Source organism: Phaethon aethereus (assembly GCF_964289735.1).
Source record: "Phaethon aethereus genome assembly, chromosome: 1".
In the NCBI taxonomy this organism is placed as follows: domain Eukaryota; kingdom Metazoa; phylum Chordata; class Aves; order Phaethontiformes; family Phaethontidae; genus Phaethon; species Phaethon aethereus.
The window spans coordinates 102,663,491-102,681,367 of NC_138575.1; the positions used below are offsets into that span (position 1 = coordinate 102,663,491).

A 17,877-nucleotide genomic window follows, 5' to 3' on the forward strand; every position below is an offset into this window, starting at 1 on the left:
ACTGCCAGGTAATTTCAGTCAGTGTCTGGGCAGGAGTAGGAGTTCAGTGTCTGTCTGAGGTATGAGTGAATGTTACAGTGGCTGGCTTCGTGTCTGTTGGATCTATTATAATCAGTTTCTATTTGTAGTCAATGAGTTGCTAATTTATACATATTAATATCAGCAAAGCCTGTTACAATTAGAGTTTGAACTGACTACTTGATTTACTTCAGAGTTCAATAAATTACATAGCAGGTGCTGAAGAAGGGAAATACTGCTTTGCTTTGTCATCTAAATTGTAACAACTGACTGGACTGCTGACAATTTGAAGTAAAATGTAATGGTCTTCCTTTTTTCAGTTTGGTGGAAGGTGAGGCGGCGTTGCAGTTGGGCTATTTGGACCACTCAGAATGATGGCAATATTGCTACCCAGTGAATCAAGGACGTTGCGTTATCTAGACAGGGCTATAAACGGCCAATCTACTTTTGTATCAAGGCCTCTTCGCTATAATCAGCTTACACTCCATTTGCTTAGTATACCAAGCAAACCCATTGTGACAGTGTTTGTATAGTGTCTTATTCACACTGTCCTTTTAAAAGTTTAAGGACTGCTTAGCCACATGCCCACCTACTGTGCTAGTGCTGCTGTACATGTGACAGTTTTCCAACAGCTATTTCCTTCTCTCATTTTCTGAACAGGTAATCCCTGTGTATTTGACCCAGAATTATGGGATTGTTTGACAAGCTAGCGGGATGGCTTGGGCTGAAGAAAAAGGAGGTTCACGTTTTGTGCCTTGGCTTGGACAATAGTGGCAAAACAACAATCATAAATAGACTTAAACCTTCCAACGTAAGTAGCCTACTTACTTTACTGTTGGTGTTTTTACTGCAAAGCTGATGTTTGTTTAAACTGGTTTTGTATGCTGTTACACTAAATGTAACCATGGAAAAGATGTGAAGACCTTTTCGATTTAGTACAGTGGAACAAATACATTTTAAGAGTTTCCAACTAACTAAAACTAAATGTAAGCATCCACATGCATATTATGAAAACATTAGCAGTGTTTTTTTGGTAAATGTGGCACATATTTTCTAAGATTACCCAATAAGGAAGGGTTTATGATGGCTGAAATCAGGATTTGAAACGGCTTTCTTAAGTCATTTGTAATTGCAGTCCTGTAGGAATCGAGTGATGTGTCGAATATTTGGGATTAATACAGTTGTATAACAACTTGTCTACATTTATAATGTTTATTTTAATATCTTCCTGAGAAATAATAAGTATATAATAAATAATAAAGTAGGAGATAATGAGAAGATGCACACTTAAAGGCAACTTCAGCATTTTTAAAACAGAATAGCTTTCAAAATAAGTAGCATTTATACTTGCAGTTCATTCATCCAGTGAAAAGTGTTTTTCAGGCTACTAGGAGTGCCTAGCATTCTGAGCAAAATTTAAAGTAGGCTTACCTTGTTTCTAGGTATGTTTATGGAATAGAAATAGATGAATTTTGGTAGGCATGTTCAAAGCCAGAGGCTTGTGCATCTGTGTTACATGCATCTGGGATACTGTGATTTCTGCTGTTTACATCAGGACACAGCTTTTGGTTTTTAGCTTCCACTGATCTTTTCCTGAAGAGTAACACTGGACATTGTTTAAAAAATGTAAGTTGGTAGAGAGTCTGCTGCTCATCCATTCCTAGCAATTATTCTTACACTGAAAATTAAGTAGATTTATAAACAAAGGCTCTAAACTGCTTACTATCTGTTCCTAGTCCTCTGGGGGAAATGCTACAGTTTGTACCGGGGAAATGCTACAATTTGTACCAGACAAATTATATATTTATGTAATTTTTGAGACTTTAATTGTAGCAGGGTTTTTATGTCATGCCTTAAGCAGTAAAGGATTCCTAACTAGAGTTGAATGCAGACTTCAAGATTCATCACAATAATAGGTATTGGAGAAGGTCCCAAGGGAATTGCACAAGTACAAAAAATGGAATTTGTTTGCTTTACTGTAAATTGAGTAATGACAATTTACTTCTGAATGTTTTCATTTAATGAGATGCTTTAGGAGGGTAGCTTTGCATACAACTTGTGCCAGTCCTATCCTTGCAAGAGGTGACAGATTCTCTAATGTGCAACAAATGTAATTAGATCAGACTTGATGAAATTGTTTATTTTTAGTAAGTTCAATGGGCAGATGATTTTTTGAGCTCTGAATCAACCCAGTCTTCTTAAGAAGAACTGCTGCTTTGCCCTAGGAGCAATATACTAGTTGTCTGGCAAATACAAGTGTTTTTCCATCTGTTCACAGTTGTTTCTTCTGGGCCTGATAAATGCATTTGAAATATGTTAAGATATAACACCTTCTCTGCTCTGCACAAATTTTCCCTTGTTGACAGGAGCTGTTGACTAAACTGTGTACGATGGTGGAATGCTATTTTCATAATGAAGCTGCAGATGAAAAAGCCAAGCTTCCTTCAGTTGTATGCAAGGAATCAACGGCTTACAGATAGTGTTTTTAATAAGGGGCTCTAGAAATTCTGTAAAAGGAGTGCATGTCACTTTCTCAGACAGGTCTGTAACCTAAGGAGTGTGACCTTTCTGCCTGCTCAATATCAATGCTGCTTAAAGAAGCTATTCTGTTGTACCAGCTTAGCTGATAGGTTCCTTGGCTAGCTCAGCAGTAAACTTGATTATCACACAAATCTATTAATAATGCTTTATGTTTTTGCAATTCCTCTGTGGTAAATGGTGATTTCTTCCAGTGGTGTGGTAGTTTGAATAGAGCTATGCTTAGGCCATTTTGTAATGTCTGCTGTATAATTCCCAATGTCAAATAGACTCCTCTGGCCTGTTGGTAGAAGTTGGGAGCATGGCCAACCTAATATCATGCTAGAAGTATACCTTCTTTTATCTCAGAGGCTTGGGGTATTGTGCAGACTTGTTTGGGTTGACATTGTGATTTCCAAAGTGCACAAATATTGTGAACTTTGACCTCAGTCATAATCTTGAAGCTGTTATCTTCCATGTTAACCTACCTCCTATTTCATAGGTAATATACACACATACTTGTACACACAGACTATCTGTAGTATCTGTATATGTAGAAAGTCTGGGGAAAAATAGATCTGTAATGTATTCATATTTCAAATATATTTCAATATTTATGTTTTCTAACTTGATTTTAAAATTTGTACTTCTTTCCTTTAAAGGCTCAGACTCAGGACATCGTTCCAACAATAGGATTCAGTATAGAGAAATTCAAGACATCGAGGTACTAGTTTCTTTCATTTTCTCCATTTAGCAGTAGTAATTAACATACGATAGTTGGACTTAATTACCTCTTTCAGCGGGATGTAAGCGAGTATAATGTGTGGTCATATAATGACATAACGTGCAGTTTGCTGAAATGTTGTAGTACCCAGGAGTCCAAATCATGATCCTGGACTGACAGTGTTAGAATATATTCTATGTTTTGTGCTGCTATAAAACTATGTACATGTTTAATTAAAAAAAAAAAAAAAAAGTTTTGCAATAGTGTGTATAAGCATCTGATTTCTGTCTGTTAAGAATTTCAGAATAGGGCACTGTTACAGACTTGAGAAGAGACAGTTGCTTAGATGGTAATGTATATTCCATTAAGCACTCTCACTGGAAGGACTCTGAAGAGATTGCAGTCTAATCTCATTAAAGGAAAAATGGTGGTTATAGCATTAGTAATGTAAAGATGGCAGGGGCAAAGGTCAGGAAAAGGGGGAAGAAATCATTAGTTGAATGAAGGCTAAGATATAGAAAAGGAATGTCATGAGACAAAGATACCTCAAGGTGGTAACATAAGATATTATTTTATTATTCTGTAGCTTTCACAGTGTATTTTTAATGGGTGCAGTTAGTCTTCAAACCAAGCAGCATGCCCCACTGGATGGGAGATCTGCAAGAAAATTGTTTATTCCTTGAGCTGATGTGTGGGATTGATAGGTTTCATGTTTGTATAGGAGGCTCAACAACTGTATTCTGCCTCAGTAAAGCACGTAAGACAGGTTTGGGGTTTAGCTGTATGAGAATGCAAGTTGATTTATATTGCTTTATTCTGATCCTGTAGTAGGAGAGATGACCCAAAAATACACCATGTAGAATGATTAAAAAAACAAAACAAAACAAAAAGACCCAAACAAACCCACAAGCCACCCCAAAACTTCATTAATCTAATATTACAATCAGAACATTGTTTGGGGGTTGCTAATAACTGTATACATGGCAGAGCAGCTAGTCTAGAGTTAGATGATGTCTGGATATAGAGTGGAAAGGATGCTTGGAGATCTTCCTTTTCAAAACATCCTCGTTTTGGTGTGGCCTCCACTCAGGGAGCTATTTGGGACTACCCAAAACAGGAAAGCCTAATAGTGAATTTGAAGTTGCTTCTGTAGACATTTCAGGAGTGCATCAGAATTTTTTGTAATGTTCTTTAAGTTGGCTTGCTGTATTTAGCATATGGGTCACATCTCAAAGTTGCGAAGACTGCCCTCTGTAGCTTGGTCACCTGAGGTAACCTGTTATAAAAAAAAATCACATTCTGGTAATTTTTTTCTGAAGGTGGAATTTTTATTTATTTTTTTAAAAAGCCTTTTATTTTGCATACAGAAGCCTTTGGATGCTATTAGTGCCTGTCTAGGGACAGAATTTAAGATAGGCTATGGATTTTAAGTCATGGCTCATCTGAATTTCATTTACTCAACAGTATAAACAATATACGGTACTAATGTGATAAAAAGACAGGCTGAATGGGAGCTTATTTTGTATTTGATGTAACTGTTCATAATTGGTTTAGTTCTTTTATTCAGAGAATAAACAAACATGTTTTCCATTGTGAAATATTCTATATTAAGACTGCAAAACTGGGTAGGTTGGCTTGAAGGCAGATAGAGTAACCAGAGTTCCTGTGAGAATCTTTCTCAGTGGATTAGGATTCAAGTTGATCTGGCTTTTTTTCTGTCAGGGTAGCAGAGAAAATAGTTTGGGTTTTTTTCTTTGTTTCTGTGCCTCATACACTTCTTTTCTTTGTAGCTTGTCTTTCACAGTGTTTGATATGTCAGGTCAAGGGAGATACAGAAACCTCTGGGAACATTACTACAAGTAAGCCTATCATTTATTTTAAAGCTTTGCTGCTCATATTAGCTGTCGAGTATGTTATTTAAACAGAAGTATGCTAATATCTAGTCGTTAGAAATGATTCAGAGAAGACTTACTTACACCTGGTGTTTGGCAGAAGGTCATTCTGGATAAATACAACTTTTCTTTCTGTTCTAAAAAATGAAAACTTTTATATGCTGTTAATCAGCATGCTTTTGGGAACATTTAGTTGACTTGAATATTGGGGAAGCATACTAGAGATGGGATTTAAATGTTGAAACCAGAAAAACCAATCCTGTAAGAAAGGACCAAGATGAGTTAGGTTTGCTGTTTTTCTGTTCTTCTGTAGGTAAGTGACTTAAGAACCAAAAGATATTGGCTGATGACTGAGATTTTTAGAGGTGGGGGAAATTAATCTCTGAGAATGAGGCACATGTAACTAAGAACTTGACCAAATATTCTTAGGTGTTATTTGTTAAGCAGAATATTCGCTGTACTTTATAACACTGTGGTATTGCCTTATTGGTAATAGACACCATTTTCTGTTTTTCTGGCTTCTAATGAAACTTCAGTCTTCATTTATGTTGTCTCATTGTTATTCTGTAATAGCTGGTGCTGCTCTAAATAAGGTGAACAGTAGTAAACCACACATACATAGCTTGGAGAGATAGAATGGAGAAATTCTGACAATTATAATATTGATTAAATATTAATATTTAATGTGATAGACCTTAAAGTATTCTTTAATTGAGGAGTAACACTTCATCTCCTTTCTGTGCAAAATGTGTTAGCAATTTGAAAACTTATGTGGGTAGGAGATCTTCATTGTTCAAGAGTGTCAGACATATGTCTTCCAAAACTTTTTTATTTCAATAACTGATGCCCTTAGGCTGCTCTCAAAGTGCTAGCTGAGTGCTTCATAAGCAAATAATTTTTCTGACTCTATTACTGCTCTGTTTAATGCAGTAACTTCTCCCTTGTGTGGCATAAACTGCTTTTTTCCTCTTAACAGTAAGGGAGTTTCTTAGGTAATGCTGACAGTGAAATGTGCACTTGTATCTGTTCCTGATTCCCTGCAGTAGTCACATATTCAAAATTAACTTATAAGAATAATAGAAAAATAATAATGTGCTGTTCAGTTTAGAAAGTTAAGCAAGATTTAATTTTGCAAGAATTGCAAAATGGCAATCAAAGCTGATCGAGTATCTGTGTCTAAGTAGTTGCTTTGGACTACTTAAAGCTTGCCCTTTTCTTCTATTTGGCTTGAAATTATCGTATAGAATCATAGAATCATTAAGGCTGGAAAAGACCTCTAAGATCAAGTTCAATTGTCTTCAAAGTACACTTGTCTTAAATATATATAAACTCATGTTGTGTCCCTATTACTGTTACTTGTTTGTGAAGTTACTTTTTGGTAGTAAAAACATGCTAGGACTCTGATTCCTGTAGAAAAACACTGTATGCTCATAAAAATTACTTAGGCATTTTCAGCTAATATGCAAAAGCTTTATTTGCTGTTAAAGTTTTTCTGTACTATGGAAAAGAATGGACCTTCTCATAAAATCTTAGGCTGGTCAAGTTATTTCTGTTTTTCAGTAGGTCTAGGACTGTTTCTCACCAAAATATGAAGGTAGAAGGTTCTTGGGGGTGAAGAATGTATCTGTAATGGTCTCTCAGAGAAATGTAAAATGAAGATTGAATATTACATTAAAATGTAGATTAAAAATACTTTTTATGGGTGTTTATAACTGTTCATCTGAATTGGTCAGACATTATTTTGCTTTAAAATGTTTCAATAAATGGAACGTCAAGTCATAAAATATCAGTAATATCCTGAAATGATGAGTTGGATAGCATGTATATATGTTGTGACTGTGGTCATATTACTAGCAAAATGTCTTAATGATTTGAAATAGTAGAAAATTTTTACCTGTTACTCAAAACAAAAGCAAAATTTGTTTATGCAGACTTTGGTAAAAGCTAAATTAATCTGCATATGCCTAGTTGTTAAACAGCTGTGGACACACAGTTTTTTTCAAAAAAGGTGATTGACCTTTCTAAATAGACTTGTTTTAGTGTAGGAAAAAGAATTTCTACAAATAATTGTCTTTAGATTCTCTGTGTCTGTCTGACCACACTGTCAGAATAGCAGTTGGTTACATTTTCAGAGTTACATTTTCTGCCTCAGTAGTGAAATCAAGCTTTTCTGAAGGGTCTGTGTGGACTGAACCTTGTATGAGTCACACGGCTAACAACTTCATGTCTCAAAAAATTACGCAGGCTACCAAAAGGTTGAATTTCAGAAATAGGACTAGACTCAAATGTTAATGGGAAATAATAAAGCAAATTAGAGGAAAAAACATCAGGTTTGTTTGCTTTTTTTGATGATTCTTCTGAAGCCTTTTTTTACAGTTTAAGAGAACCTATAATTTGCCTCTTTGCTCTTTTTATGTTATGCAGAGAAGGCCAAGCCATTATTTTTGTCATTGATAGCAGTGACAAATTAAGAATGGTTGTGGCCAAAGAAGAACTTGACACCCTTCTGAATCATCCAGGTGAGGAGGCTTTTTTACTCTTCTGTCTCCTTATTTGTTATGTTGTCTTAAGAAAAGCCCTTCTTATCTGACACATTCTGCATTCTGAGTACTTTACAAATATTTTAGCCATTCATGAGTACTAGAACAATAATAGCCTTCAATAAGTTTATTGGGGTTTTTTTATACCTGTTTGCATTTACAAACTGATCATACTTCAGTTGGCTACACTGAGTTGGATCATCTGTTATTAATCAATATAGATCAACAGTTGCATTGTTTTGAGGAAGAATAGACTTTGTTCCTTTGGAAGCTAGAGAGCTAGTATGTGATGATGAACACATACAAAAAAGTATCTCCCTGTCTGGATTTTTTGATAAAGACAGCTAATTCCTTTAAGGTAACTTTTAATTTTTTTTTTTTTAAATTTTCATTATCTCTTCTTTTTATTATGCTTTAGCCAGAAATAAGCATGGATAATTGTACCAGTCAGTTTCAATTGCCTGTAAGATGATACATGGGATGGAAAAGGATACAAGAGGATTCATGATCATGGGGTTAGTTTTAGGGGTTTTGTTTGTTTGTGGTGTTTTTTTCACATGAGGCTACACTTTTTTAAATTAAATTCTGAGATTGGTCAATTTTTGGCTTCTTCGCCCTTCCATATAACCAACATTTTTCTGCAGTGTTTTTGTAAGCAATATGCAATTTTGACTTTCAGCACGTTAGGTAGTTGCTCTGACTAACCAGATTATAAAACTATATGCAGGAAATCTAGAAGTGAAATAATCCTGTAATTTCTTATTTATTAAGCTGGTAGAGCCTTAATTTGTGGGGTCACCATACTGAAAGTAAGAAAGGAGAAGCTGACTTGCATTTCTAGCCAAGAAAAGCAGTAGGTGATAGAGGCAGTTACGTTACTATGATTTTATTTTCCATCAAGACTGCATATAATACCTCGATTCATCAACAAAGATGGTGTAGCTGAGCGTGTGTGAGCTGACTGGGCCCTCTTCATTTCACGTTCAAAGGTATGGGCCTCTTCAAATGCAGACACTGAAAAGACAGTCTTGCAAAGGTCAGAAGGGAGGATGAGGTGAACCAAAGGCTGCAGGTGGATTACATGGAGGCCAGGGAACTTTGTACCAAAGCTGGTATTAACCACAGTGGTAAAAGGTGATTCTGTTGGTAAAATAGAAACCACATACAACCAAGGGTGGGAGGTAAAGGCTGCTGTAATAAATTATTTGTTTATTAGATGGCGAAAGAGTGAAAATGTTGAGGCTGAGGAGATGCAAGATTAGGTGGGGCTTTTCATTTAGGCATTAATAAGTTATTAATGCTGATCTAGCAGGTCAGCACTGTTCAGTTATCCATGTGTTTTTTGTCATCTAGTTCTGAAAGACCATGGCTGTGGCCACCTAGTACATTCCCTAGAACCAGGAAAGGGCAGTTTTGTATTTCTACCTCGGAGCAGCTCAGCTCAAATGCAGCAGTGTTCCTGTTTTATCAGATTTTGATAGGTCATATCTAAGAGAACCAGAGAGAATAAAAAGTTCTTCTAGTAGTAATATTTCATAAAAGCAGCTTTTCACTGAATCAATATGTAACTGTTTTACTATATCAATATTTTCCTTGTATTACTGTTCTGCTTTTCCTGCGTACCCTACTTTCTCCCCATCTATGCTTCTGACTCTGTGAACCTCCTGGAGTGGTTTAAATGTACCTGTTTACTTAGGGTTTAAATGGATACAGGGTAATGACCTTGAATTGATTCCTGTCTCTGAAAATCTTAGCAATCCTTCAGTAAAACAGTTCTCTCTGTTTTGGCAGACTTTGCCTGAGGTTTTCAGGTGAAAGGGAATGTGTACGGTGAAGCATTAATGGGGTTAAAAGTTGTACTAGCTGGGACTGTTCTATGAAACAAAAATATAAATTATTTTCACTTATATAAGTGGACAAGGTACTCTACAAATAACATCTTATTTAATGATCACTGTTATATTTTTTTTTTTAATCAAGCTTCATTCTTCAGTGTTTTGCAAGATGGTAGTCTGTAGATTACATGTTTTAGATAGTGACTCTTGGGTCACTTGACCTCCAGCACATGCTTCTAACATGAACTGAAATTCCTGTAAATTTGAAATTACACATCAGACATATCCAGTGTCTGGATTTTTTTTTTTTTTTAATGCGTTAACTTATACCTACTTGCAACTAGAAAATATTAGCTTTCCATTAATAACTGTAAAAAAACGTGGGGGGGAAATACTGCATAGTAGGAAACAATGTCATAAGGTAGGAAATAATGTATATTTCTGCAACCACCACTTTATCTAGCAAACATTTTTAAGCATACATTTGTGAGTCTCTGCAGGCCGGTTGTGCCCCTTTTTAATTGCTTTAAAAAAACCACTGAAAATTCTTTCATTAACTTGGCTATTTGCATATGTGATGTGAACTAATTTCTGTGGTTTTAATTTATCCATAACCTGCAACCTGTGAGTACCAGGGTTCATTTAATTATATTATAGATTACTGTAGAGGTTTCAATCAGGAGACACAAAAGCTGTTCAACTATGTAGTCAAAACAGAGATGTAATGATAATCTGTGCATGTAGTTTGAAGCCTTTGATTTGTGTTAGAGGATATCAGAGGAAAAAATATCTCCGTATAGGGTAAATAGTTGTGAAAATTGTCAGTGTTTTGGTCAGCACTCATGGTTTCTGAGTATTGTTCGATAGTGTTATCTCCACTGATTTTGTGGAAAGGTTCAGTAGGGGGGTTGAAAAGAGCATAATTAGGAAGGTTCAAACCACTTCAGCATTGACAGTTTGTTGGGGTTTTTGCTTTGTTTTTCCCCACCCCCCCCAGCAGGGGCAGCTGACATGTTTAAATAAATCCATAGCTTGTTTTCTATGTGAAATAACCTTTTATTTTTACTATTTTAAAAAGAATCCGTATAGCAATTTTCATCATGAGGGGGGTTAAGTTCTTTTCCTATCAAGAACTGATTGATAGACTCAAATCTAGATTGTCTCTGATCCTGTAATTCATCCTTTGTTTAAATAATGTGAAAAATTATTACAGATATTCTTGGTGCTGGTAATTTTTTGGCAGTTTTACATCTGTCAGGTTGAAGAGAGTGTACTTTGTCTCCCTCCAATGACTCTAGTCTTTTGTGGTAATCAGCAAGGCCTATGCTTTAGAATGTGTAAGTATGCCAGAAATTGCCAGTGTACTTGGTTCTCACTGCTAGCTGAGAAGAGCTTCTGGAAAAGAAGTCCTTGTTCAAGTGAAGGTAGGATAAGGGATGTCCAGATGTGCATTTTTTTCCTATTTTATGAAGTCATGGATGCTCTGCAGGATGCTAAAGGATAATTTGGACTATCCTTATGCAACTTGTTGTTGTTGTGAGGTTATGAATAAACACAAATAATTTTTCTGTCCATTCTACATATCCAGTCCTCACTAAGTAGAGATGTGTAGTGTTTGTAGGCAGTTATTTGATCTCCTGTTCCTCATCTTCACCAGCAAGTTATACCTACAGCTTTAAATATATGTATAAGGTAGGGGGAGAGGGGGTGGAAGATCCCAAAGCCTGCCAGAAAGTTTGTGAGCGTTCTTGAAGCATGCATCAGAGGCCATGTGACCCAACAGTGTGCGTCTTGGTAGGATACAACCTTCAGAGAATTGCAGTTACAGGTGAGCAAAATATCTTCCCGTATTGTTTGTAGCTTATTACTTGCAGAGATTAAGAAGTGTTGCATAATGTCATGATAGTTTTATTTCTGCTCGTGCCTAGATATTAAGCACCGTCGACTGCCTATTCTCTTCTTTGCTAACAAGATGGACCTCAGGGATGCAATATCATCTGTGAAAGTCTCTCAGTTACTGTCATTAGAAAACATTAAAGACAAGCCCTGGCATATCTGGTAAATTTCCCATTTTTCTAGTCTCAATAATAATATTGATATATACTTTGTACATTCATATTTTATTTCTATCATGCCACTCAGATTAACATAAATTAAATCAACAAGATAAAATGCTGTGCTGCCATGTGTGGAAACATTAGTAATATTACAACACTTGCTATGAAACTTGTTTTAAAGGCACAATGCATTCATGTAGACTGTGGCTTGAAAATTTTCACAATAGAACTGTTACCCAAATAATGAAATGGAGGACTTCTAGTGAAATCACAAAGCAATGTTCTTTTCAGAAGAATAGCTGCCATTATTTTTTTGCTGGGAAATTGAGAAGAATTGTTATCAGAGTGCTGCTGCTAGTTTGTCTTGCAGGTTTCAAAATATCAACAATAAAACTTTTAGAGTTGTTTTTTTCCACTCTGCAGATGCTTTAGTAAGCTACTGTTGAAAGGTCATTTAGTAAATTATTCTCATGAATTCATCCTGAATTCAGGACACCGTACTCTATGTACCATGTAATGTTTGAGGGGTTTTTTAGTTGTATGAGCTATAGTCTGGTCTTTCTGAAGGATGTAAGCTTTCATATAAATAGAAGGATTTTGTATCAGTGTTCAGAAGGAAAAAACCTTTTATCAGAAGTGTTTTATAGAAGTTAGATTTTTGTCTTATTGAAGTCCTCAGATACTAGAAATAAAAGTGAAATCGGCAGCTTAAATGCTGCTGAAAATTTTCATTTTAGGCCCTTTAATGTTAAACTTTATTACCTGGGCGTTGTTTTGGGTGACTGCATTTTGTCTCAGAAATTACACTGACAAATTCCCAAGCTCCTTGGAAGATAATTTTATAGCTGACCACAGTAACAGTCCAGATTCACTGCTGTGCTAGTTCTCATAAGCTGAAGAAAGAGGGGCCTTTGAATCACAGGACTGTAACTGTTTAAAGGGTAGATTTACACTGTTCTCAGTGTAGCTTAATATATACGACCAGGCACTCCAACGGTTGCTGTCACAATGAACTGTGTACGCACTATAGTTTCTTCCTGCAGTACTCCAGCATCCTCACTGTGTATAGAAACTGCGTGGGAGGAGGAAAGGTGCTGCTTCATCTCTGGTTTTGTAGGTAGTAAACATCTTTTATAGCATAGTCTGAGGAGGGAGTTACCTAAGTGGAGGTGCCACAGAACAATGTGGCTACCTTGTGTAGGAGCTCTTCAAGAACCCCTCATGTTCTAGGAATGATTCCTCTGCCTTGAAGCTGGAGTTAAAATAGATGACATCTTGAAATGTGTTTCCATATTGGGAAGATACTCTAGAATGTATTACATGAGAAGCAGCCTTCTCCATGTGAAGAAAACTTAAGTAAACTGTACTTGATGCTACTTTGCAATGACTCTACCAAAACTGGCATTTTTTACAACGTTTTTGATTCGCTTCTTTCAGTGCCAGTGATGCTCTTAAAGGAGAAGGATTACAAGAAGGTGTGGATTGGCTCCAAGGTATATCATATGTACTTCTCTTGCTCTACTTTCATTCTGTTAAACTTTTTCTCAGTTTATTTCCTTTGTTTTCTTTCTGTCCACTTCCGCTGTCAGATCAAATTACACAGTGAGTACTGATGCTCTCATATTTGCCTTTCATTTACCTCTTCAATGTACACAAAAGATCATGTCATCTTCTTTGACAAAAGTGTGTACTATGATACATTAATGCATACTCTTGCGAACAGTGTAACACTTTCTAACAATAACAACACCAGTTCCTGCACTTCGATTTATTATTGTGGCAGTTCAGTTTGTTCTTTAATTTATTCTTACTGTCCTGTCCCAGTTTTACAGAACTTAATGTTATATATCAGGAAATGGTGAATAAGCAGGCTAGAGAAATAAGCAAAGTACACAGACAAATACACTACTTTTGATTATTCAACTTCAGTTTTTTAATCTAGAGCCAAAATAAGAACAGCTTACATTATAACGATCATAGTGTATGCAGACACTCATAACTACATAAAAAACATCAGATCCAGCTAGGTGATGTACATGCTTTTAATTACAAACTCAGTATGGATGCTGTAAATCCTTCTGTTGTGTGTCGATAAGGATCCGGTCTCTTTTGTCCTCCCGTGTACTGCTAAATGTATAGAATAGTGAAGTGTATTGTTTTGATGGACTTATTCTAATTTTAGCTCCCTAATTCACGTTGTTTACGTTGTGAGTGCGTTGTCGCTCTCTACTGGCATGTTCTGGGCTGTGGCAGCCGCTAGATGTCAGCGATGCTCCAGAGGCAGTGCCACGAAACGCCTTTCCTTCAAAATGCTCCTAAATGCTGTCCAGCATGGTCCCCGCTTTGACATACCTCCATTTATCTATAGACACCAGGCTGTCCTTTCTACTTAGAACCCATACTGCTGCTTAGAAAGAGATGGTTTATTGTGTTGTGTTGTTACAGAATATGAAAACATTTGGTCATGTTCTCAGAGGAAGGAATACTAGGCAAAAATTTGTCTTAAAGAGATTTACTACCCTACAGAAGAAAAGTGATGCATCCTCCACCATCCTATCATAGAGGCAGATTCAAAATCACATACTCTTCCTAGTCTCAGGCATAGTTCTGATTTGTAATGTTTTCCTGTGATTTATCTGTGGGGAACCTAAGTTTTCATCCAAATTTTGAGTTGATGGTTTTGTACGTGGCTTCAAGCTACTTAAAAAGATCTCAAATGCTTGTCTAAAATTTTCTGACAAAATACCTAAGTTGTATATGTAGACTTTTTTAAGCACATTAAGCAGGTGCTTTTGCTGTCACTCACTCACACAGCTCTTTGTAACTATTCACTTCTCATGGATTGTTAAACTCCTTAGTTTCTGAGCTGAAATTCTTCATTGATGGGCTTTATCTGAAAGAATTTCTGTTAACTCCCTGACTCAGTGTCCTCAGAAGCTTAAGAGGAATTGGGTTTAAACTGTATTGTTGCCTAAGCACATGCAGTTTGGCAATTATACTCTTAATGGATGAAGACTTTGATATTTCAATAAAAATTTTTACTGTGATTCTCCTGCTCATTCCTAGAGCACTGGAGGAAAAAATTTGGAACAACTCCTAAGTTACAGTCATCCCTAAGTCACAGCCTGTGGGTGCCATAAAATTCAGTGGAGGAAATGACACCTGGTTAATGAATGCACAGTTCTCCTTGTCAACAGCCATGCTTTCCTTAGTCACCTTTTGCAAGACACATTACAGATTTGGGGAGGCAGGTGCAAGAGGTTTTGCCTTTTCTCCCTAGTGAAAGCTGAGTTTTCCTATTTCCCCGTTTTGTAATGGGCTACTATTGCAACCAAAGCATCTTCGGTAGGGTAAAACTAACTTATCTCACAACAGTTTGAACCCAGCTCACATCCCCTATTAGTGGGGGAAATTGTGCAGATTTCCACATTTTGTAATGGGGATGCAGTATATTTATGCTAACTAAGGCAATGTTTGAAGTGAATTTAGAAGTGGAAATCAGGCAGCAGTATGGAGAAGCATGGCCACGGAGAGCAAAGAAGTTTTCATGTGAACTATTCAAAACCAAACTTTCAGTCCCTTGCTGTTGTATAGTTAGTTCATCTTTAGTTATTTGGAAGCTGAAATGTGTACAAGGAATTGAAATGTGTACTTCATAACTTCCAGGCCTTGTTCTCATCGAAGTTACCTTATAAGCCTGAAAAAAGCTAAGAATTTATTATGTGGAAGATGCTAGGGAGTCTCTTTGTATTCCTGCTAATTAATGTTCAATTAGCAACATTCAAGGGGAAACAACTTGGCTGTGAAGGAATTTCAGAAGTGGATGAGAGAGCAAGTCAAAAACAACTCTTAACTGCAGTGTTCCCCATTATTGTAGCTACATCAAAATATCTATTGATGTTGTTCTGTAACCTGGACATACTGGGTTATGCTTTCAAAAAGCAAAATACAGCAAGAATTCATCTTACTTGTGCTAAGACTAGCTGTTTCTTTTTGTTAACAGATCAGATCCAAGCAATGAAGACATGAGAGAGAAATAAAAGATGTATGGCGTTCTCTTACAAACTTTGTCAGTAGATGCACAAGTTCCTTGGAAAGGAAGAATGAGTTAAAGAAAATGAACAGTTCAGCTAAAATATACTGTGTTGATTTGTTTCCTTTTAGTATCTCTTCCAGGAAAACTGAATGTAGACAACATAGCACCTCAGGTATGCACATCAATGAATTACAGTCAATCTTGTGACTGGAGAGCATATTTTAAAAAAAGATTTGTGTTAACAATAAACATTTGCATTTGTTTGAGTTTTAGGTGATAATTAGCCATCAGGAAGTGCCCCTCTGTTTTTTTGGGGGGACACCTTTTGACCAAATAGAAATATTTATTTCCTGAGAAAGAATAATCAGCACTTCCTGAAATACAGCTGCATGAGATACCTACTGATTTTAGATGCCCATTTTTAGGTATTTCTGCAATTTTTTTATTGTGAAGTTTGATGTTGGGTTTTTAGTAAACATCTACAACAGGCTTCTAGAAGAATATTTTGGTTTAAGACACACTGAATATTTGAGTCCTTGTATTTGTTACAGATGATTGCAGATGTTTTTAAGGAACTGCTTTTAATGAAATGTTATTAATTGTTTTTGTGATATGCCATGGTTATATTTGCATTTCCATCAATAAAACTTCAAATATACAACATGCCATGGTTTGGTTTAACTTAAATATGTTCGTTGATGGTCTTTACATCTTAAGACGTTTTTGTTGTTCTGTTAACTTCATTTGGAATTTGTCCATTTTTCCAGTGGAAATAGCACTGTATACTGTAATAAAATGGTATCTCTTTTGCCAACCTCTTTTTTGATTTGCATATATTTGTTACACTTTCTAATAAACTAGACTGCTTTTCCAGATATTTAAAGAGCATATGGTTGAAAGTTATATTTTGGAAACACAGTTAAGGGACAGTCTACTAGATCATTAATATGAAATGGGTCTTACACTTCTGTTGTCTATAAAAACTGTTTTACATTCAAGAATATTTTTTAATAAACTTTGTGACTTCAAACATGTACCACGGGTAACAAATTAAGCCAATGCTAAGAACTTTTTGTGTGTCATGCCACCTCTTCCCCTTTAATTACTCCTCCCTTGTCCAAGAAACAAGCAGACTGGCACTAGGAACACTGAAGACTGTATTTAACTGAGTGTTTAGCTGATTCCTGTGGGAGATGTAATATGTAGGTCTTGCAAAAGCTTCCCCCCCCCCCCCCGTATTAGCATATAAAACACACAAATGTTCTGTAACCACACCTCCTAGGGATCACTTAATAGAGGGATATTTGGAGCAAAGGGACCTGCCTGAAATGGTAGAACAGTTTCATGTACTTTCAGTTATTATTAAACAGTTAATTTTAACTCCCCAGCTTTACTAGAGAGAGCTAAGCCTTACTGTAAAAAAACAAAAACCAAAAACCAAACCAAAACAAAAAACAAACAAAAAAAACCCCCACCACTACACCCCAACCAAAAATCTTTCTTACAGCACACTGTAATTCTGACAGTTCAGTTTGTCATGAAAGTATTTATCTTTCATCTTTCTTTCTGTGACACTTTTGGCCTTCTGTCAACTCTGAATCCAAATATCTATATAAAATCAAATATAAAGGAGGGAAAATAATTTATAATTCTGAGAGGTTTTTCTAACTCTGAATTGTGGGGCGGATAATTTTCGGATTTACTTTGCATTGGATAATATGGTAACAAAAATACTTGTTGGAAACATGTTTTGCTGAGTATAATTATTTCATAATTATTTTGGTTTACTTATATGGCTCATTTAAATGAAATACTTAATTTTAAGTTGGCATTATTTTTTTTTTCTACTGAAGAAAATGTTAAGTTCTTCATAAAATCTACCTGTGTTTCTGACTTTCTTGAATAATCTGGACCTTGATGGCTTTCTGATTATTTTTGTTTATGTTGGACTGCAGAAAGTATTATGTTTATCTTATGGGTTGCTTTTACTATAATGGGAAGCTGTTTGAACCTACTGCTTTGTTCTTCCACCCACAAATCTGAAGAAAGGACACTACTGTCTTTTACTTTTTGCTTTCTGATGTGGTTAGTAAGCACTTTTTTTAAAACAGTAGTTAGTTATTTATGTTGATTATTGTCCCCCTTCTTGTTTTTTTCTTTTTGATTTGTGTTTTTCTTCTGCAGCTCTTTCTGTTCCTCTTCTACCAGGACATTGGGCTGGATAGAGACCTGTTGGAAGGGGTGGAAATGTGGGGATA

General features: G+C 36.0%; 1 protein-coding gene across 1 annotated transcript; it reads left to right on the forward strand.

Moving 5' to 3' along the window:
* Positions 1–706: 706 nt before the first annotated feature.
* ARL6 (ARF like GTPase 6) lies at positions 707–15,612 on the forward strand (the record flags this gene model as incomplete). The annotated part of the gene is made up of 7 exons (XM_082007867.1): positions 707–829; positions 3,198–3,259; positions 5,050–5,118; positions 7,576–7,670; positions 11,455–11,584; positions 13,021–13,076; positions 15,587–15,612. The coding sequence occupies 7 exons, from the start codon at positions 707–709 to the stop codon at positions 15,610–15,612; spliced, it is 561 nt and encodes a 186-aa protein (XP_081863993.1).
* Between the last annotated feature and the right edge of the window lie 2,265 nt (positions 15,613–17,877).